Source organism: Anopheles merus, chromosome 2R (genome assembly GCF_017562075.2).
Source record: "Anopheles merus strain MAF chromosome 2R, AmerM5.1, whole genome shotgun sequence".
NCBI lineage: Eukaryota > Metazoa > Arthropoda > Insecta > Diptera > Culicidae > Anopheles > Anopheles merus.
The window spans coordinates 52333138-52355636 of NC_054082.1; the positions used below are offsets into that span (position 1 = coordinate 52333138).

At 46.0% G+C, this 22499-nt stretch overlaps 1 protein-coding gene across 20 annotated transcripts in view; it reads left to right on the plus strand.

Moving 5' to 3' along the window:
- LOC121589001 (protein groucho-like) overlaps nt 1–22499 on the plus strand; it is a 193981-nt gene that overhangs the window by 144646 nt on the left and 26836 nt on the right. For all 20 annotated transcript variants that reach the window (XM_041907508.1, XM_041907517.1, XM_041907526.1 and 17 more), the window contains one exon: nt 21427–21564. In XM_041907508.1, coding sequence (XP_041763442.1) covers nt 21427–21564 — 138 coding nt within the window. The remainder of the gene's footprint in view (nt 1–21426; nt 21565–22499) is intronic.

Below are 22499 nucleotides of genomic sequence, written 5' to 3' on the forward strand. Positions count from 1 at the left end.
CTGCCCCACTGCATCCCACCACACCCCAACGCTGCACAGAGAAAGAGAGAGAGAGAGAGAGGGCGTGCCGGGATGAAGGATGTTGTTTTCCTCCACTACCAAGCAAGGATGTGAAGCGAAAGCCCTCACAGAGAGTAAGGAAGAGAAGGTGTCCCGTCCGACTTTCATCACACTTCATACCTCCCCCCAATCCCCCTCCCCTCCCACACACACACACACACACACACACACACACACACACACACACACACACACACACACACACACACACACACACACACACACACACACACACACACACACACACACACACACGCCGAGTGCAATCCTTCGCAGCAATCCGATCCTTTACCAGTTTTAAAAGTGGAAAGTGCTCTCGAGGGATGAAGAATTTGCTTCCCAAGAAATAAGGGAGAAGAGAGAGAGAGAGAGAGAGAGAGAGAGAGAGGGTTTGAGTGAATCGTTTTCAGTGCGGTTGGTGATGGTGTGGCAGTGGTGGTGGCAACACGAGGCTGCGAAATTGTTGAATAAATGACACAAGAAGGCTGCTCATAGGTTGGTGGCTTCTTCTGCTTGTTGTTGGCTGCCGGGTGAAGAAGATTGCTGAAAAGACAACCCCAAACGACGGGAAACCCGATGAACGTGCCTTGGTCTTGGGTGGATGGGGGGGAATGAATCAAGTGTGGGCGGTTGTTTGTGGAAAACCATCACAAAAGGAAAATTTTTCATCGTACTCTGACGCGCTACTCTCCCCCCCCCCCCCTCCCCAACCCGCTCAACGCTCGACCTTTTTCATAAACCAAGATTTTTTGCTCCTCCCGTGCGCTTCGACCCCGGTTGTCGGCAGACAGTAGAATGTTGACGGGCTGGAGCGAGTGGCGGCAAGGTTGCCATGTTTCACTTTTCTGCAGCCCTCCCGGCGCTCCAACATTTCACCCCAGCGGAAAGGATGGCTTGAATCATCTACCGAGCCGTTCGCCAGCGTCTGCCTTCACCGCGTCAGAGTGTTTTCCGGAGCTTTCTTACACCAATTACCCTCAGTTCGTGGCGCCCTTCTTCAGCCCTTCGACCGGGCCATCCAAATGGTTTCGGGCGCTGTCGCATTCATCATACCGTGGTGTGTCTTTTACGGATTTTTGCTTCCCAGCTTGCTTTCTCGTGCCGCGCCGCCGTGCTGGAAGGAACGGGAAAATAAACTCTTGAAACGATGCTCAGTTCCGTTCGAGCAGAAGTGAAGAGAAACACGAAGATATAGGAGGGGAGAGGGGGAGAGGGGGTAGATGTATTGCAACGAACGCTCACTCCCGTGTTTTGTGTGTGCGTGTGTGTGCCATGGTAAGCGAGCAACATAACATCGTCAGCAAAAGGGGAGAAAATACACAAAAAGCTTACGAAAAAGTATACCAATGCTTCGGATAAGAAAGTAACACACTTACAACACACCACCAAATCGCACATACACACACATACAAACCATGATGTACGTGCATTTGGAGGGCTTAGAGACGCTCGGGCATGGATGATCTTTTTCCATAAGGCTTACCACCGAGTAGGAAAATCGCACAAACATTCTGTCTGTGTCTCTGCCTCCCGAGAGCACGGAAGAAGAAAGTCGAATCTGATGTTTTTATTTTCCGCTTTTGCTGCTTCCCCCCTTCGATCCGAATTCTAAAGCAGCAATCGCACTCGAGCACATCCGAGGAAGGGATGATAAAGCGAAAGCGTTCATTTTTCTATTCCCCGGCTCTATTCTTTTGTGCTGTGAATTGCAATGCTTAGATTAAGCTACCATACACGCGTCATGCAGGCTTACCGAAAGTAGCTAAAGGCTACAAGGCAGACAGGATTATGGCGTGTTTGCAATTGAGTAGATAAGTAGCGAAAGTTGTGTTTTGCTATTTATAGTTTGGCCGATGTTAGTTGGTTACTGTTTCGGCATCTTGTACATTGAATTATTATATTTTTTAGCTATTGCTCATACCTTTTATAGTTGAATAGTGTGAAATAGTGTGTGTACAAAAATAGTATAACGAGGATAGCTCTATAGGAGATTTTCTTTGCATGACTCCTCAATCGTTTTCTGCTACATAGTGCCCAGCAGTTTTTAGATTAGCGATGGGTAAAGTTGGTAAAAATCCTGAGTCGACTCTAATCCGTTTCGAAATTTGAAAATTTGGGAACCATCTCCGGAATTAGGTCCTTCCATCATTGTCCAAAGCCGTCCATAGTCGTTCCGAGTCGGAGTCATCCGGAGTTAAAGATACTGTCGCAGTGCATTACTATCGTTACCATGCAATATGCGCAATGCAAAAACAGAAAGAAACTAAACGAAATGAAATGCCGGTCCAACACTAACCGACTCCGACTCCATGTTGATTCTGATACCGGCTAACTCCGGTCGACTCCGATTCCGGACGACTCTGGACTACTCCGGAAGACTTCGACTCGGGGTAGAACTATTGGTTCCAGTTTTCAACGAGTGTTAATCGGAGTCGGATCGAAGAAATGAGTGTGTTCCAGAGAGCACATTACTATTTTAGATTGTACCTGTACATCACCTGTACCTGTAATAATGCATTACATTCTCTCCAACTGGTTATATCCTTAGGGACTTACTATTTTGGCTCCATCTCAAATTAACTGAAATCAACCTGTGTTATCATGCTTCCCACAATTACTTTTGCTCTGTCTCCATTGCACTTCGTTACGGTGACTTTAATATTCCTTTAACAGTACTGAACAGTTCGTTTGTTGTTCTTTCGGGATAAAATAAGAAACAATGAAAACCCCGTTTTCCGCCAACTTTACCAACAACAGGATAGGAAGGAACCGAATTGTTAAATAAATTTCATTATCAAGAAAGCGGAACGTCGCCTGGTGCGGAGCTTGCTAGGAAGACACATTTTACGGCATCCCAGCGCTCGCGCCCCTGGCCGTAGCCATTGCCGCCATTCTTCTCATGGAGCTGGATAAAAAGTGCCGCCCTGGATTAGTTATTGCCCTTGCTGTGGCTTTTCTTCCACATTGTTTAACATTGTAAACCTGTACAAAACAAGGCATCTTAGCAGCATAAAAACGGTGAGGAAAATGCACGTACATTCCCCTCCCAAGCCTTGTGCTTCCTCTCCTCTACTGCCCGATTTTATTCAACCGCATAACCGAACGGCAGGGAAAGCTGCAAATAAGAACAAAACAGAATGTTCGTTACCATGTTCTGTGTAATATTTGCAAACAAACACGACACCGGGAGGTTAGGTGTAAAATTGGCAAAATGGTTATGGAACTGGAAGGACAGGGGGAGGAGGGGAGGAGGGGTCAATGGAAAGCGAAAAAGGTAAATACATTTTCGAGAAAGCAGTCGGAAACCGTTGGGAGGACCATCCGTCAACTTTGCGCACAAATCCTCCGGATGCTTTATTCCGCGAAAGGTGAGATAATAAATCCCGAGATGAATAAAAGAAAACAAACGAACCCTGCTGTTTAGGGGGGGTGGAAGTTGGAGCCTTCTTACCGGCTCTATGACCAATGTTGAATGTTCTTTTTTTTATGCTGCACACTTTTGCTCGGTCGCTCCATCACTGTGGTCGCTATCGTTCATTCCCGTTCGCCTTTCCTGTGTTGATGGTGGTTTGGATCACTCTTGTAAAAAAAGGAAGATCGCTGTAAAAACAACCGTGCGAAGCCGCATCACGGCAAGTGGCGAAAGGACACACACACACACACAATGCCCTCATCGCGCTCATGATGTTCGCGTCCGCGGATGGGTAACCAGCGGCAGCTTATCGTTCTGAGCTACTGTAGAGAGAGAGAGAGAGCTGGGTTTCCCTTCGCGCCCTTCTGCGCTTTTGTACAGGATTTTGTGTCCCTTTTCCCTCTCCTCCCCCCTTGTGCCGCGGTAAACCATCGGGTAAAACGCGCCCGTTATCCGCCGCACGTTTGCATGAGCATGTGATGTATGAGTGAGCGAGTGCAGGAAGAGGAGCATTATCAGGGATGGCAGCGAAAGCGACAAGAACGAGAACGAGAATGTAAGCCAACGGCAGCAGCAGCAACAGCAAACAAAACAAGGGAACAAGGGGAGGAAAAAAGACACAACAAAAACGATCGAGGGAAAACTCACTCAACGAACCACCTTGTTTTCATTTCTGCTCCCGTTTTCCTCCCTTCTCCCCTAGTGCCGTTTCGGTGGGCGCAAAAAACCGTTCGACTTTTCCACGGATTTCCACGGCTCGTTCGTTCGTGTGTTTGTTGCTGTTTTTTTGTTCGTTCTTTTCCTGCTTTTTTTTGTGTGCGCTCATATTTGATTTTCTTCCTTCTGTGTCCCCCCCCCCCCCAGCGGCTGGAGCCCACACAGGAGGAGGGGTGTGGTTGCTGTAACGACTGCTTCGGTCGGCCGGAACGGAAAAAAATGAAAACGAATGAAGGGCGCGCGGCAGGGCAGAAGCAAAGGGGAATTGGGATAGAGGGTGGCTTTTCGTAATGAATTCTATCCTCCTGTGTCTGTTCCACCCACCGACCCATCCCCGCCCCAGGTCCAGCCCGGTTGATCCAATTGCTAACGTGATGGTATTCACGTTGCGCTGTCCTTTATTTTCCACTCCTCTGCGTTGCTGTATCTCGCTCTCGCTCCCGTTCAAATGCCGGCTCAAGCCACCACAATTTTCTCTCCCCCTCTCTCTTTTCATCTACTGATCCCACTCGGGTTTTTTCGCCCTCACCCTTCCCCCTCAACCCCGCTTCTAGCTACAAGCTTTTATTTTACCGCTTCCGTTGATACGCACCAGCATTTCTGTCGCCCAAGGACATGCCTACGGTGTGCGGGTGGGCAGGTAGCGGTGGGGTTGGTTTGGTGAGCGTTTGAGGGTCGGTGGTTCCGTCCTACAAATAACCATCACGTTTGTCCAACCATCACCTTTCGCTCGGGTCGCAGGAACAAACACGACGAACCTTTGCTTCCGTGTTTCCCCTCCCCTTCTCTTCCTCCGCCCTCCCCGTCTGGCGACAGCACCAGCCTGCTGTGGGTGTGGTGTGGGTGGTTGGATAATTGAGAACCATTGGATAAAAGGGACCTTCGGAACGGGTAGGCAGCGGCGCAATGCGGGAAGGAAAGTAATCCACCCACCGCCACCGCCACCGCCACAACCATTCTGCCCAACCTCATTCCCACAATTACCTCGCACCTCCGCGTACACCCTCTCGCATGTCCTCTTATTCCGTAAGTCTTCATCTGTTGCCTTGTGTTTTCCTAACTTTTCCACCATTGCACTGAGGCGAGAGGGGAGAGGGGGGTCAGATGGGGCGGCGGGTGGCATACTGAATGGAGGTTGGTGGTTCTCGACACCAGCGCGAAACCTACCTTTCTCTTCTTTATCCTTCCCCGCCTTACCTCACCTCACTACTCCCTCTTCCTCTCTTCCTCTCTTCCTCTCTTTTATGGAATTCTCTTTCACTATGTTTTTCCTGAATTATTTTCCACCCCAGCTGGAGGGTGTGGGCTGGTGGGTGGGTGGGTTGGGCAACTCAACCGCTGTTTTCTGCCCACAAGGGAGTGAAGCGCTGTTTGGTTGGCGGAAGGGAAACAGAGGGGAAGCAACCACTTTCCGCCGCCGCCGCCGCTGCCGACGCAGCCGCCGCCTCCTCCCCGCTTCAATTATGGTTTGCATCCTGTTCCCCCATGCTCGTGCGCTCTCTTTCTCTCCTTCTCTCTTGCTCTTTCTCTCTGTCACACAATTGAGTCAACGTGCGTCGGGGAGAGATTTGGCCCCGGGGCAGGGCAGGGACTAATGCTGCTGCCGCCGCCCGCCGGTTGTTTTCGTACTTTCTCCCTTGCACTCTAATTGCACGTGACAGGGTATCTCTTTTCTGCTGCACTGATACTTCCACTCGCCCTCCTACTTGCCTACTTCTGCTGCTGCTGACTGCTTTTGTGTAAATATAAGCCCCCTATATCCATTTTTTTTCTTCTTTTCCATTTGCTCTCCCATCCCACCACACTTGTTATTGCGAGTGTGCCGCCCGGGGATGGTTTCGAAAAGCGTGGAAATGGGACAGGAGGAAAGGACGATGGAAACTTCATCAGGAAACTTTTCGTATACTTTTTCTCACCTTCATCAACGGTAACATGAAGTGTGACTACTGCTCTGCCTCTGCCATCCTCTCCTTCCAGCAATCTCCTGGAGCAGTTTTCGGGCTGGATAGGGAAGAGAAGGGGGAATGCAGCAAAGGAGGCAACAGGAAAGGGAAGAAAATATGTGGAAAAACGAAGAAAAACCAGGAAATGGCTGTAGCTCAAATCGTGCCGAGAGATGGATGGCTTTCTCTTGATCGGAGGAGGGGGGAGTGGGGAGTGGGTATAGGGGTGGGGTAGGGTAGAAAGCAAGGAGCAAGAACAGTGGAACAGGGCAAGGGAATTCAGCACCGACAATCTAGCTAGCTTGCTTGTGAAATGAGCTGTAGAGAGGTAAGGGCGAGATATGGTGCGCTGGTGGTGGTGTGCGGTGGTCGCATTGTAATGGAGCGGGCAAATGGTTGGAAAAATGGAACTCTCTCTCTTTTTTCCTCTCCTTGCGGACGCCCTGCCAGTTCCGCACAGCACATTTACTCAACCGTGTACTTGGTAAGGACTTGGCCGTCGTCGTTGTCGTCGTCGTTGTCGTGGTTGCGGTGGTGATGATGGTGGTGGTGCGAAGGTGAGTTACGCGCTCGGAATGCAGTACCGGATGAAATGAGTACCACCGTGAGGGTAGTGAGCTGGGTGTAGTGAATTATGGTGAGCGTGCGAAAACGAGTAGCCGTAAATATACCTTCCCGGTGGCAGGACGATGCGCTCTCGGCCATGCTTGAGCTGTTGTTCGTGGGGTTTTTTTTTGGCAATCTGTATTTTATTTACTCGGATGAATTTCATTAGCTTTGTCTTGCATGAACCCACTCGTGTGAGCGCAGACTGGAAGGAAGGAAAGGAGTAACATTTAAACAGAAATTTATGTAGCTTCGTTTGTTTAACCACGACGCGAGGGTTAATTGTTGATGCATTATCAAGATTCCTGCAATGACTACATCAATAGAAGTTGTGTTAGGTATTTAAAGTCCCACGATCAAACTTCAATTGCTTATTTTGAGCCGCAAACAAATCAATCACGATACAGTGCGTGAGAATATACAAATTTCCTTATACATTCAGAGTAATAACTAATCTTGTTTAATGCAAAAACATGGCTTAAGAAAACGTGAAAAACATTCCTCCTTCCGTTGCTGCTGCTGTTGCTCTCAATTACCGAAAACAACACGGCATTACAAGCGCGTGCAGAAGAAGCGTGTTTTCCCCCTTGAGGGCGAGATTTTTATATCCTTTGTCTTACTTTCTGCGACGGAGAAGAAAGTACACGGAGAAAATGCTAATAGGCTGACGAGATGAAGCGAATGAAGTGTAGTGAATGGAGTGTGTGAGGGAGTAGCAAAGAGGGTGGAAGATCTAATTTCATTTCCCCTCGGGTACGGTTGCTATTGCTACTGCTGCTGCTGTTGCACTGTTTTCTTCACCCATCCCTCTCAAGTCCTCTCCGTCTTCCTCCCCACGACACCGCTTTACGGATCAAAGCCATCCGATCTTTTTACATTTATTTAATTCCTTTGCCCCAGTGGTGGCTGGCCGCGGGGGTGTATTCCAGTGGTGAAGAGTGGTGAAGGTTTGTTTGCTGTTTAGCTTATTCTTTCACTTTTCTTCGGTCGAAATTACAGGGCCAGTTGTTACACACAGCACAGCTCCCAGCGCGACGGCGTTAGCTTCTTGTTTCATTTTTTTTGTTCCCCCTCCCCGCTACGCTTTCAGTGCTTCCCCCACCCCGGAATGGTTAGTTCGCATTGTGTGTTGCTTCGAAGGAGGGAGGTGTAGTTGGACTGTGGGTTGGGTTTTGTGTTGGGCTTCGTTGGGCCAAAATTCCCCCGAGGAGATCGTTGTCACTTTTGCTTAAATGAGCGAGCGAAAAACGAGGAAAAGTTTAATTTGTTTTCCTTTCGTCCCCCCCAATCCAGCTCCTTCTCGTCCTGTCGTCGTCCTTTGGTTTGCGTTCGTAAAACAACAGACACACTCCGGCACGGGTGGTCCCCGTTGAAGCAGGGTTTAGCCAAATTCTACCCCTGCGCTCGCTCAATGATTGGGATCTTTTTGCATCGTAAATTCAACCAAAGGCAGCCTAGGGAAGGGGGGAAGCGGGTGAAAGTGGAGTGCGCTGTAGCAAAGGGGGCAGAAGATAAGGAAAACACAAACCGGTTTCGCGTGAAGTTTGGTAAATAGAAAAGAAATGTCTGTTGCGGAAGGCCACAACGGTAGGGGGGAGATAGGGCGGGAGAGATAATTAGATATCTATAATTAATAATGTTCACGCTCCCGGATGACTGCCATGCTTTGGTGTTTAATTGGGTCGAGGCTGGGAGTGCTGGAGTATATCGGTGAGACAGAGAGAGAGAGAGAGAGAGAGAGATGTGTGACATGATGGAATCATTTTAGCTTGTTATGGGAGAGAAAATGTGCTAACGTTTGGAAGAATTACACTCTGATTTGTGTGTGGATTGTTATATTAAATATGTTTCAAATCTTTTACAGCTTTATATCTTGCTCAAATATTCAAATATTCTATATGTGTTATTTTGTGATTGTGTATGAGTGAAAATTAATTTCCACTGATTAGTTTTACCATATCATCAACACCTTACACACAACGGACCGCACATGTTTCTAATTTAAATTCCTCCCTCCTACGTAAGCTATTTATTCCCCCCTAATCCCAGTGTTACCGATTGTGGAAACGATAAAACGATGGGTGGTAGCTGCTAATCGTCCACCTTTTCAAACCTGTTGCCCGGCCTGCTGCAGGCTTTTAAAACACTCCTCCGCCACTTCCACTTTGTTGTTGAATAGGAATAATAAAAATGCTCCCCCCTCAAGGGATTGTAGCCATACACATGGGAAAGGCACTGAAATATATGTATAGGACAAACAGCAGTGATTGTATTGCGCTTCAATTGTACCCATTAAACATACAAACTGTGGTGAAACTTACCGCCACCAACTGTGGACCGTCCTGAAAGCAAAGCAATTTATATGTGTGATGGTTAAAAAGTACTGTTGTTACTGTTTTCCCCACCCGCCCCGAAAAACGCAATCGGTGACCGGCGGCTTTGATGCAAATGGAGCGTAACTTTTGCGTGTTTCCATTTGCTCTCTGCAAGCCGGCGACCGGCGAAGGGAAAAGCAAAGCGGTGGCGGGGCGGTAATGGACGGTGATCGAGTAGGAAAGTCAAAGTTTGCGCATACGCTTGAGCTGTTTGTTATCCACTTTATTTATTCAATATAACGGTCCACGCACGCCACCCCCTCCCCTCCCTCTCTTCTCCTTTCTCGCAAACCGGTAAGTGGTGGAAGCACACTTCATTTATAATGATGTATTTATTTATGGAATAATGACAACAACAAGCTCCACACAGCGCTTTCTCGCACGAGTAGTGCTGCAGGATGATCTCTGCTTTCACCGAACGAACAGAAGAGAAAAAAAAATGGACAAACGTGGCACAGCACGGTGATGTGGTGGCCATTGATCGTGGTGGTGGGGTGGGTGACGTACGATTTATTGTTCGCGTGTTTGACACACGTACGCGACTATGTGGCGGCACACTAACAGAGTAAAATTGCCAACCACACACACACCAACTTACGGCCCCAAACACCACACATCGGCAGGGGAGCAGCATCATTATCTTCATCAATAAACCAGCTCATGTGTTGCAAATTGTTCGACAAACGGAAATGAACGGAATGGGCAGACCGGATATTATTGAAATGTGTGCTCGAGAGATACACACACGCACACGCACTGGTTGGACACGGGTGTGTACTGGTGGGGGTGGTGCTGCGTAGGTTAGCAGTGGTAAATATGCGCTCATTATGCGAGTCAATAAGCCAACGCTTGTTGATGTGTGTATGTGGTGGAAGCGGGCCAACAACGGTGGTGGGGGATGGCTGGCGCGCGTACTTGCCAAAACCGAACCGAATGCCACAACTTTGCGGCTTATGATGCCATTTCGTTGCCCATTCACACTTGCCCTCCTGTGGAAGAGGCCCCGCCACCCTTACGGCCACCACCACCCTCACTGCGATTAACATGGGAAATTCATTTTGTGTCCCGGGTACAGCTCTCTACACCCTTTCTCTATCACACTATCGCACGGCTGGATGGAGAAGAGAGGAGCCAAGCATGATGTGTGTGTGTGTGTGTGTTTGCTCGTTTATCCCGTGCGCTTGCCTGGGCCGTATTGTACACGTTTCGCGGCTGATGTTAAACATTAAATATAACATGTAATTACCAATTAATTAAAACAAACCGATGTGATAATGCGAGGAAGCCGCGCGTGGGGAGGTGGTGTATCGGGCGTGTTAAAAGTTGGCGTCGACACGGTGTGGAGGTAGCTTGTCGAAACGTTTGAGGGATGGACTGTTTTTGGGCAGTTGTACATCGTTCATCACCTTTGATTTGCTCGTGGAGATAAAACTATTTTTCTGCGCATGATGATTGTTTATTACATTAATTACGTTAAAATGCCTCAATTCTACTGCACTGATGGTCGAAAGTTGTTTCATTAAATCGGACTGGTTAAGCGATTTAAATGTATAACATATTTTACAAACTCTTTATGTGTAAATTTTTCGGATTCCTATATATCGTACGAATATTATACGCCGAAAGTGTTCGTTATAATGAAACAAAAAGTATCAACAAGATAATTAACAGCAAGCAAAAATCTACCCCCTCCCGCCATGATAATTATTTCAGGCCGTGATTGAAACACAACACCCGCATGGCACAACGATCCATCCAGTGGTTGTACAATATTTATTGATCAATGGTTTCCACTGCCATCCCCCCCTATTCACTCCCTTTTCAATTGTGGGCGATTTTCCTGTCGCCAATATGGTACACGCCACCATGCGTCTCCATCGAGTTCCGGCCGCCCCCCTGATCGGCCCGTCCCGTATGTCAGTGTGTGAATTGACCTAACGCCAACATGAATCGTTGAATTGAATTAATTTCAAAAGGCCCTTCCCGTTTCTCCTTTCCTGTCCGTTTCTTTCCACTGTCTGCTTTGCTTCTGTGTTCTACCGTCGCGTGGTGGGATAGGTAACCGATATCTCCCCCCCCCCCTCACCATCCCTCCATCCCAACACGTGTGGCGCTGGCGAAAGAAGATAATGATTATGTGCTGAAACCGTACGCGGCGAAGCGCCTCCGTAGGCGACAGTACAGTGCACTAGGGGTTTGGCGCTGGAGGTAGGTTGATAAATACGAATTATCCTCCCGTCGGTTAATTGGGTCCGATCATAAATAGTTGTATCAATTAAAACAATTTGATTTATAATTATCATTTGTACCGCGTGTGTGTGTTATGCTGTGTGCGGTGGTGCAATGGAGCACAGATTTGCTCTATGTGGCTGAACACAATGTGAACCCCAAAGGGGGGAGGGAGAGCAGGACGCAACGTTGTGTGAGTTTAATTATTTTTCCACCGCGAGGGTTTCGTCGCGCGACAGTGGGACTGGTAGGGAAGGCAAGCAGCGCCTACCTTTGATTGTGTGGATTATTATAATGGCTTTTGGGGTGTTTTTGTTCAGCATTTTTCATCTTGTGCAGGTTGATGATGGGTTAAGCAGCCTATTGATGAAACACGTTGAATGATTGATTGCGAGAACACTCACTCAATGTCGGAGGCTGTTTTCTGAGAATGGTTTTTTTTTTTGTAAGTAGCAAAACAGTAGTTTGATATATTTATTAATATTACATATTAAAGATGTACTTCATTTTACAGTTCCTTGAACTTGTTTTTATGTTATAAGCTCTTTAGATTTATGATTCCTTATATTATCCTTTTGTTAGCTGTGACGTGCCGGTTAACTTGCTATTTAATCTTTCTTTTAATAGTCCTGTCGGATTTCTTTCACTTTCCACAACACGATGCAGTAGTGGCTGGTGTTAATATTTTTGTTTCAAGTATTTTTGCTTTTCTATCATTCTCAATGTGGGTGTGTGAATATTTTACTGCAATAATTTGCTACCACAAGCGCGCGTCCCTCTGCTTGCCGTTTGCTCTTTTGTTCAAATAATTGTTTTTGCCTTCATTTGACACATTCAATTGGATTTTAAGCTTCGCGTTTTTTTTGTTTTGGCTTCTTTTGCTGGTGCCACTTTTTTGTGGCCACTCGTAAAGCCATTCAACTGACTAAAATACACAAAGCAGCATCAAAAATGTATCGCATTTCGCTTGGGCCACAGCCGCCGGGGGGGGGGGGGGAGGCTCCATCGCGGCACCCGAAAAACAGATAAATAAAATTATCAACCGGGTGTTGTGCGCTTCAGAATTGCTACCCGTATTCAAACAACAGCAAAAACAGCACACTAGAAGTTGTTATATTGATGAGCGCATTCCAGCCGCACCGAATACGTCGAATGGTGGGTGTAGAGAGAAAAAAAACATACAGCGAAAACACAACATGACAGCAGAACAAATAAATAAACACGCTTGGGGTATTATTTTTGTTCGGTAGATGGATTCTCTCATACCTTTTTTGCACATACATCTCCCAATTGAAATGCAATTGCACGAGTTGAACGTGAATCCCCGCCAATTGCCCGCGCTGCATCTTGCTTGCTCCGACGCTCTCGCCTTAACAACGAGTGTGTGCTGCATTTTACTCTTGTCCATTATTATTATTGTAAAAAAAATGATGCTCAATGCATTGAATGCAGATGAGGAGGAATGCGTTTTTTTGTGTTGTTTTTGTTTGTTTTGAGTTTGTTTTTTGGGTAATGTCTCATTCGCTATGTGTGTGTGTGCACGGAGGAATTGATTCAGTTCACTGCTTATCAACTATGCGCAGCATGTGTGGCAAATTTAATTTTTAACTGTAGCCAAATCGAATCCATTTGCGCTCTAAGCGTGCTTTTTGCGAAACCACTCTTCACACACCCTCAGATACATGCATACAACAACAAACACGCAATCGTGCAGAGTGGTTATGAAAATGGACAAAAACCGACCTGTATCGAAACATTCGGCCAATTGACAGAGTGGAAAATAAAAGTGCATACCCCAACCACCCAACCACCTGCACGCCAATATACGGTACATTGAAATGCATAGCTTTTTACTTTATCTCTCTTCACACGGCCCGTATTCATTTGCTGCCGATGTTTTTGACGGTGGATTATGTCACTGTTTGATTCTGCACTCGAATGCGATAAATATCTCATAGCTCCAAATCGCTACACCGGACACGGATATTGTGTTTCGTTTAGATTTTCCGTTCTTTTTTTTGCACACTGTCTGCTTCCAACTGGGAGCATCGAATTGGAATTGTAGCAATGCGAGGGTGAGGTGGACAAAAAATGTTTGCTTTGGAAATTTAATTTATATTTACTTTGAAGAATAATAACCTTTTTTATTGAAATCAGTAGTGAAATATGTTTAGTAATTGTAAAAGTATAACAATTCCGTGGTGATAGTTAGTCGGTTGACAAGAAACAGTACATTCCAAGATGTTCACATCACACAAGCCGTGCATTTTTACAAAATTTTAAGTATTTGCAAATCGTTTGAATTCACTGTGCCTCGTTGGAAAACAAACTCAACCACAGCTTGGGAGTGATTTATGTATTCTTCAACCTGTAGTGCGTACTGTGTACCGTTCTGTGGCATCGTCTCATGACTACACAGCACTTGTGGAATCGTTCTATCACAGTGAACATTCCAACTCCCCGCCCCGCCCGCGCCTAATCCTAAAACCTAAATTTCCGCAAAACCGCAACGGCTTACCTTTTGGAAGGGAGGCTCCATCACCCCGCAGCCCACGTTAGCGTGAGAGTAAAGCTTTTTCCCACACAAAAACACGAAAAAGGACTAACTTTTACCGTCTGTCTGTCTGTGTTGGGTTCGGGTCGCGCGTGTATGTGGACAGTGAAATAGTTCATCCATCGGCTACTTGCCAAGGCTCCAATGTCGGAAGTGATATGTTTTTCTCCCCACTGCCCAACCAGCTGGGCCTTTACTTCCCTCCCTACTACCCCGTGCAAGCATGGTGAGAGGTTGTTCCAAAACATTCAGAAAACATCTCGAAAGAGTAAGAGAAAGAGAGGGATAAAGAGAACGCCGCAGAGTGTGGTAGAAAGAGGAGAGAAATCGAAAATGGCTATCCTGCCGATAGCGCCAAACACTGTCGAGGAGATACGGCCATGATGCCTGCAGCCATCCACAAAAGTGCGGGGCATTGGATGCGGCGAGAAAAGCGGGTTTGCTTTGGAGAGGCTTTTCAAAATACGCTTCACATGTGTGTGTGTGATGCTCGAGAATGATGCTGGAGAAATGCAGGAACTGATTCGTCTGATGGCTTTCCATGTGTACACTCTTTGGCTCCCCCCAGAACGAAGGACGTTGTGGTGGAAGCCACGTCGCGCTGATAGCGGTGGACTTGGGCAAGGGCGTGTGCCCGTTGTGCCGAACAGAATGTGGGATGCTCATGGGAAGTGTTTTGAAATGTCGTTGTTCCCTTTGCCCCGGGTGGCCGGACAAAGCTCCATTCAAGCACGGAAGCTGAAACACGTGCTACCGGTCGGTTGGCTTGTTTGCTGCGCACCGGCAGCTTCTTGCCTCGGGGACTTTTCCGGTAAACAGTGAACACAGAGAAGGGATGGAAAGGGAGGAGGGAGTGTACGATGCCTGCAAATGTTTGTTGCACTTGACATAAAGCTGACCAAAGAGGCATCAGTTCATTCGATCCTTGTGTCGCTTGAAAATTTCATCCTCTCACTGTTTGCATGTGTGTCTATCGTGTGTGTGTGTCTATCGTGTGTGTGTGTGTGTGTGTGTGTGTGTGTGTGTGTGAGAGAGAGAGAAAGAGAGGGGAGAGAGTGTTTCGCTTTGCTACCAGAGCTTTGAACAAACGGTACGATGTGATGTAGCTGATGTTGGTTTTCATGATCATTTTCTCCTGCCTTCTTTCCATCCATCCAATCCTCCAACCAACTGGAACAATGGCGATGCTATGGCCAGATTGAGCCCGTTCCTTTTACCTTTCAAGCTAATACAATAACGCGTTCGTTGCCTATCACGCACAAAAACAGGCAAAAAAGCCCGACACGTAAAGTGCACCTAACGCGTGTTACTAAAAAAAAATTGCTACATACTGTACATCATCCCGCATATGGTGTTTTAAATAACATAGAAACAACAAAAAAGGCATTGAACTGTAACAGGCTTTCAGCAGAGCGAGCAAACACTTCTGTGTTCCGTGATGTGTAGGGTAGCTGTTTCAGTTCGAATGCATCGATGTGTTGAGAATCGTTTGCAGCAATCTCTTCGGTATACCCTTTGATCAATGTTTTTTTCGCATTGTTAGCAGTTACCCTATAAATTCGTCCCCTTTGCAGTGCGTAAGTTGATCACAAAAGTCACAGCTACAATAGATTTCTCTTGGTTTGCTCTGTAAATATGGTGAGTGTAGTTAACACAAGGCTAGTTTCAATGGGTTTACAGCTGACTAAACATAGTACAGACTAATTTTAGTGTAATAATTTGTTTATAGTCATGCTGAATCTAAGCAAGATGCTTGAGCTGTTAAAATCTCAAATACGGTAGGCATTTTTTGATAACATGTTTGCTTATTTTTTATTTTGTTTAATCATTCAGATTTTTTTAAATGATCACTGACATAAAATTATTCAACTGTTATTTTTTGAATGTTTGAATTTGAAACATTTTACAATGAAAAAATGAACAAATGTCTTGTTTAACCTTCTATTTACTCAATTTATGATTGAAGTTAAAAAAATGTTATTTATTGCCAATGAAAGGCATTTTTTTTGTGTGTGCTTCTTGGGAGCTACGTAACCCCTTTTTTGCTGCTTTCCTTTGTGATTATAATATAATGCTTACGGATACACATTTCCGCTGAACGATTATTTAACGTCTGCCAGCAAGGCGACTACGCAATCATTAAATGTGCATCACGAAGGAAGGAACGAGGGAGTTACGGTATTGGTGCCAAATAAAAAAGGGATAAAAATCATTCCCAACCTTTTCCCGCTGTCATCGCTGTGGAGAGCAGACGGAGGGGGGGGGGGGTCGAATCCGTTTTACTGCTACAACAGATTCATCATTTGTTTCCCCATTATTACCGAGAATAGCCCAACTTCCTGCCAGTTTCAGCACAACTCATCACAATCATTCATTTGCACACGCTTTTTATACCATTATGATGGTGCCGGCGCGTCCTTTCCACTCGCACAGCCCTTTTGGTTTTGTTTGTTTATTTATTTACTTTTGTGTATGTGTATGTATGTGTGTTGTTATTGGCGTTGACTGACCGCCTACGCATTTTTATTAACTTCTCTCTTTTGTAGTCCTTCTTTGGGGCTGTGTGAGAAGACCGTCCACCTTTGCGCCGCTCCCCGCTTTTACTATCTCGCACTTTTGAAGGGATCAATCGATAGCAAAAGCGAACAGAAAAAAAAGATAAAGTAAGTGGGTGTGCAAGAAGGGCGAGCATGGGACGAACACAACAACAAAGAGCAGCAGCCTTCCATCATAATCATATCGTTTTTTCACCCTCTTGCTCTCCCCTGCTGGTGCTGTTGGCTCTGGGCATTTTTGCACAGTGCTACAGGGGGGGATCAAGGAGAAGCAAAGGGGACAGCAGCAAAAGATTATATCTTCGCGTTGGTTTCTCCCCCGCGCAAACAGCCGCCTGAACAATGCCGCCAAAGGCCACACGATGGGATGATACGCACCTTCCGTCCCCGTGTAATTCTTTTGCCCACTAGCTTTATTTTCTCTCTCTCTCTCTCTCTCTCTCTCTCTCTCTATCTCTATCTCTTTCTGTCTCTGTCTTTCCCCGCAAGCAGTAGTTCATTTCCTGTTAACGCGACGGTATAAAGGAGATGATTTTACTTCGTGGTTTGAATGAAAACAGAGCGACGGCGCGCGCAAAAAAATAAGGGAAAATGGAATCGCATGTTATTGCACAGCCGGGCGAGAATGGCATGAAACACGAGGGTGGGAAAGATTGGATGAGCAACGCATCATCTTCATCATGAATTACGGATTCCAGAAACCCGTGGCCGGAATCCCGTGGGTAGGCTAAGCGGCGTCATCACGAACCGTTGCTTTGGAGGAAGTAAAAAGTGCAAAGAGTAGACATCATCATCGTCATCGGCCCCATTCTCTTGACTGCTCTTTACCGCATCCCTTCCGGCATCGTCGTCGCTAAATCCCGTCGGCTTAGCCCATTCATCAACACCCAAAACCTATATCGCCACCGTGTACGCTCCCCGCTCCTGCACCAAAATAGCGATGGGTTGTTGTGTGCGAAAGGCAACGGCGTACGTACGCGTACGCTCATCAACTTCAATCATTTGTCGTTCACTTTGGTGTTGCGTGAGTGCCTTTGTTCTTCCTGGCCTATGCGTGCTGAGCTGGGTGCGTGTGGTCGGTGGTCTGTATGTGGCGTTTTTCTTCCGATTTTAGCTCGTTTCAGCATTGCGAATGATGATGAGCCGTGGGCTTAACGCTTGAAAAATCTCAGCCAGGACAATTTGTTGGTGCTGGAATGAGGCCACATCGAGAGAGAGAGAGCTAAAGGACCGAAAAAGCATCGCACAAAATGGGAGGGAAAATCGGATATGACTTTTTTTCTATTTACGCCTCCCCTCAAACTCATCATTCATCATAAGTCAGATCTAGCCAGGGAGGGGGATAAAGATGTGTGGCTCCGGGGTTTGCTCGTTCTCTGCGCACTAGAGTATCGTATCCAGAGTAAAAGGAACCACATTCGGCAATTCGAACGCGCCCCATTTCGAGTGATGCGTTTTGCTCCCAACTCAACGGGCACATCACAACAACCCAACCCCTCTGGAAGTCATAAAGCCTAATTCAATCAAAGAAAATCCTTCCGGGAAAAAACGCTTCTTCAATAAACAACTCGTCCTCCCGCACTCGATGTCATCGCTCTGTCCCTTCTTCGTGTGCAACGGAGCGGGCGCGGGCGGGGCTCTCTGTTTCGTTTTTCGATTAGAATCGATACCGATCTCTGCTACATAGGACCGGCCGGGCTGTCGGGAGACGGAAGCAATGATGGCTTAGGTGCCCATGATTCGTCCACTTCGTTGCCACTCAACTTCCACACTCCCCAGCCCCCCCGCGGGTCACCATAGTGTTAAATATAGTCAAGAGGTTCGGCCTTATTTTGGTACCGAACAACGGGATGGTAGGCGGAAGTGAAGTCTTCATCAAGCGAGACGATTTTGCTCCCTCGCTGGTTCGATTTCAGCTTTTTCTCTTGATACATTTTCTTGTTCATCTTCCATTCAATGTCTCGGCGGAAAATGATGCTGATTAAGAGGATGACAAGAATGAAACGTTTCTGTCGGCGCACTCCTCTCGGTCCCGGATCCGGACCCCGCCGGTTCAATAAAAAGCTTCTTCCTCTGCCTTCAAGATAAAAGCGATGAGGCCAAAATGACTTCCCAAGCTTACCGAAGGCAAATGACAACAATGGTGGTCGATGAGAGTACGGCGATGAAGCTTATAAATCGTGCTTATTATTGATGATGGAAATGATCGAATAAGTTAACTCGCTGATTTCGTTATTGTGATTTCTTATTTGATTCGAACACTAATTACTGTCCTACTTGCATACCAAAGTGTGATGCTTAAAATCTTCTCTTTTACTTGCGTTTGGCTTCCCGTAAAACTATTCATCACTAATTTCCTCAAACTTGATTGGCATTTTGACTGAGCTGTCTGCGTTTGAATGGTGACAAATCGTTTAAAAAAGGCAATACCGACACACCTTTGGCAGGGGAAAAAAAAATCAACCCTCTCAGCAAACCTTTATTTTCCCCCACTTCGATCGATGCCCAGAACGTATGTGGCGCAGGGCCTCAAATAGACCAAATCGTCACGAAAATCAAATCATGCCCTGGGATCGGATGATGATTCCCCTTTCCGAGGAGTTGTTGTCGTTGTTTGATATTAACGAAAATAAAATCGAACAAAATACAACCCCACAACACGAAACGGGGGAACAAAGTGGGGAGGAGGAGGGGATCAAGCGAATGATTCCCTGTTACCTCCCGCTTCCCTCTCTATTCGGAGGAAGAAGTGAGAGATGGATTCGAGAATTCGTGGAGTGACTGTGCTCGAGAATGATTTTGTTCGTTTTATTATTTTTCAATAAAGTCATGAGGCGGGGTGCAGTTCGTCTCCGACACACTCCGCCCAATCAGCTCCGCCGCTCCAATGATATTGACGTTCGATTTGAGTTCGTTTCACCTTCTCCTTCCCGCTCAAATGTACTCACCAAAAATACCTTCTGCTATCGTGTTATGGATTCTGTTTGAACTTTTGGTTCAAATTTCCTCCCACTTCCAGCGACGCCTTTTTCCATCAATATAACCACCACCGTTGTTTGGTTCGGCGTGTGTCTGTCGTCAGTGAGAAGGCGAAAAATTGAACAGTCACCCATGGGGAGAAGAGAGAGAGAGAAGGACACAAGAATCGAATCGATTTTATGGCACACTATAAAGCTGTTTGCTGTTGTAACATTTTTCGGCGATTCTTCTTCTGTTTCCCATCCTTTCCACATTTACCGCACAGCATCTTCTCGGTACAAGGTGAGGATGTTTTAAAAAATGATGAAGGATAAGGCGCTGCTCTGCCCCTCAAAGTTCGCCTTTCCAATCCTTGGAAGGATGGAAGCACTCTCAACCGCACAAGACACACAAAAAACCGAGTCTTTCCTCGGTGGTGTGTTTGCTCTTGCCAAAAAACGGGAGTTGGCGCAGGGGGTGCCGAAAATGACAAAGAAAAATCCATTCACTTGTCAACCGTTACGAGGGGAGCTTAACCCAAAATTCCAAAATCCGGCTGAATTCGTGAGACACATTCTGTTGGTTTGCACAAGACGACACCTCTTTCAAGAGTTTATCCCGCAGCTCGGTCACCCTAACTGGACTTTAGTTGAATTTGCTAAGGGGAAACTTTTTTTTTCGCTCCATTCTTTTTCGTCGTCCGCGTTCCTCCGTCCTCCCCAAAAACGGTGCATCTAAAATTGGTTATCCAAAACCCCATGCACCAGGGATATTCTCCAAACCATGGAAGGGCTAAAAATTTATCATTTTTCTATTGAACGGGAAGAAGGGTCGTAGAAGAAGGGAATCTTTTTGAGGAAGTAAATACCCTTTTCTTTTGGAGTTTTCTTCCAGCTTAAGGTGTGTGAGTGTGTGTTTGTGTGTGCAACAGTAGGGTTTGGTCGGTTAGGTGAAACATTCTTTTATTTCTCGTTTCTTGTTTTTCCGTCCTTCCGTTTGAATCCGTTTTGCGTTTCTCCGCCCATCGGGGCGCACCGGTTTATTCAACTGTGTGACTTCCGTTGCTGGTCGAGGAATAAGCCCTTTTTATGGTGCAATGTGTTAGATCCGGAAAAAAAGGGATGAGACGATGCCGCCCCACACCCGGGGTCACAAAACACAGTCGGGGTCCATATGCTCGTTACCGCACGGTTTACCTGGCGTCTCCATCCATTCACACCACGCGCGCTCTCTCTCTGCCCGAAGTAAGTCGACCAAAGTCGCAATATTTTATATACCTCTTTTTCCAGAGTCCCGTTTACGGTCAGATGGTTGTTTGTAGATTTGTGATCTCGATCGGAATGCCTGCCAGTGGGCGAGGAGTGGACAGGATATTTCCAGAGTCAGTAAGAGAGGAAGGCAAAGTAAAATAAACCCCAGCTCGGCTGGGTAGAGCAGCAGGTTATGGGCCAGTGACGTTTAATATCGCTCACGGAAACCCTTCGATGACATGCGGCCATCTGCACGCGTGGGGCTCAAGCTATAGCGAGAAGGTGCGGTGGTGTGGATTGAATAAAAAATAGAATTTAAGGCAGCATAATGGTTGATAAAACGAAAAGAGACTTATCTGCTCGACATCTTAAAGGATTCCTCCCCTTAGCCAAATCTGTTTTCATCCATTTTTTTTTGTTCCTCAGAGCTTCGAAGGTTATTTTTCTTATTTTCTGTGCTGCTTCTTGCGTACACAAACATCAGTCCGCTTTTCCGGAGCAGCCGGACTAAGCGTGGTAATAATTTATTCAAAAGATTAGACGAACCTTTGCAGAGTGTTAGCAGCACACTTCACCAACTTTGTTTGATGCATCTTTGCCAGAGGAGATGACTCTTGGATCTGTGACGAATATTTGCGAATATATTTTGCTTCTTTTTTGCAGTAATAGGATTTACGAGAGCAAAGAAGCTTGATCGCTTTCATTATAAAATCATACTAATTCGAAGTTTTATTTATTGTTTGTTTTTCTTCTTCCTTTCTTTACAGACGGAAATTGCCAAACGACTGAATGCCCTCATCGGCCAGCTGCTGCCATTCTTGGCAACGGAGCATCAGCAACAGATCGCCTCAGCCGTGGAGCGAGCGAAACAGGTCACAATGCCGGAACTGAACGCAATCATTGGTGTAAGTAGTCTTATTAGCAGACGCATTGAGGGTAATAACTTGTATTCCTTCAAAAAGGCAATTCCGCCCCTACGTATGCGTAGTGTACCGAATAGAGCGATTCAACCAACAAAACACGCAGGGCCTCATGAAAAGCAAAAAAAATGTCGAGCTATAGCAAAGCATTGATTGATTGATGATCCCCTGTTTTAATCGATTACCCTCCACCCCAAAGTGTCACATACTGATGATATTGTTCCTTTTCTTACCTTGTAACCATTTAATTATGTGTTGAGTTTATCTAGATATATGCCTTAGTTGCGTGATTTTTCTTCCTCCCTGTTTTGGTTACTCCATTTTATTTGACCATTTGATTGCCCATAGTTTAGTGATTTCATTGACTGAGTTCGAGTTCAAGTATGGTTCTGTTCTTCATCGCTCCACGTTAACATACGTACAAAATCAAACGGTTTTTGTTCATATGGTATTTAGTATTGTTTTGCCAAAATTATGGAATGTATTGGAACTACTTACTACTCTCTATTAGCTTTGCTTTGATTAAGGTCATGGTTTTGATCCTACGTTTGATATATTTACTTTCTTTCAAAGCTCCATCCCCAATACGATCGCCAAGACAATCAGTAGTAGACGCTCGATCGCTTAGTAGACGCGTGAATTCTCATTAGATTGCGTTATGCTTTTTTACCTTTTTTTTTTAAGTTGAATTATTCCATAATTGATGATTAAGAGAGTTTTGTTTCTTCGCTTCGTCGCTGGAGACCATTCATCTCCCAAGTACGGCGATCGTTTATGTCCTAGTAAGAAGAGGGGGTGAATGTCTTGTAACGAAAATTCAACCTATTGTATGATAGGAAGGACTATTTCAACAATCAATAATTTGTACACCATGTAATTTGATCTCCTATTTTTTCTTCTTCTTCTACTCCTTTTGTCCC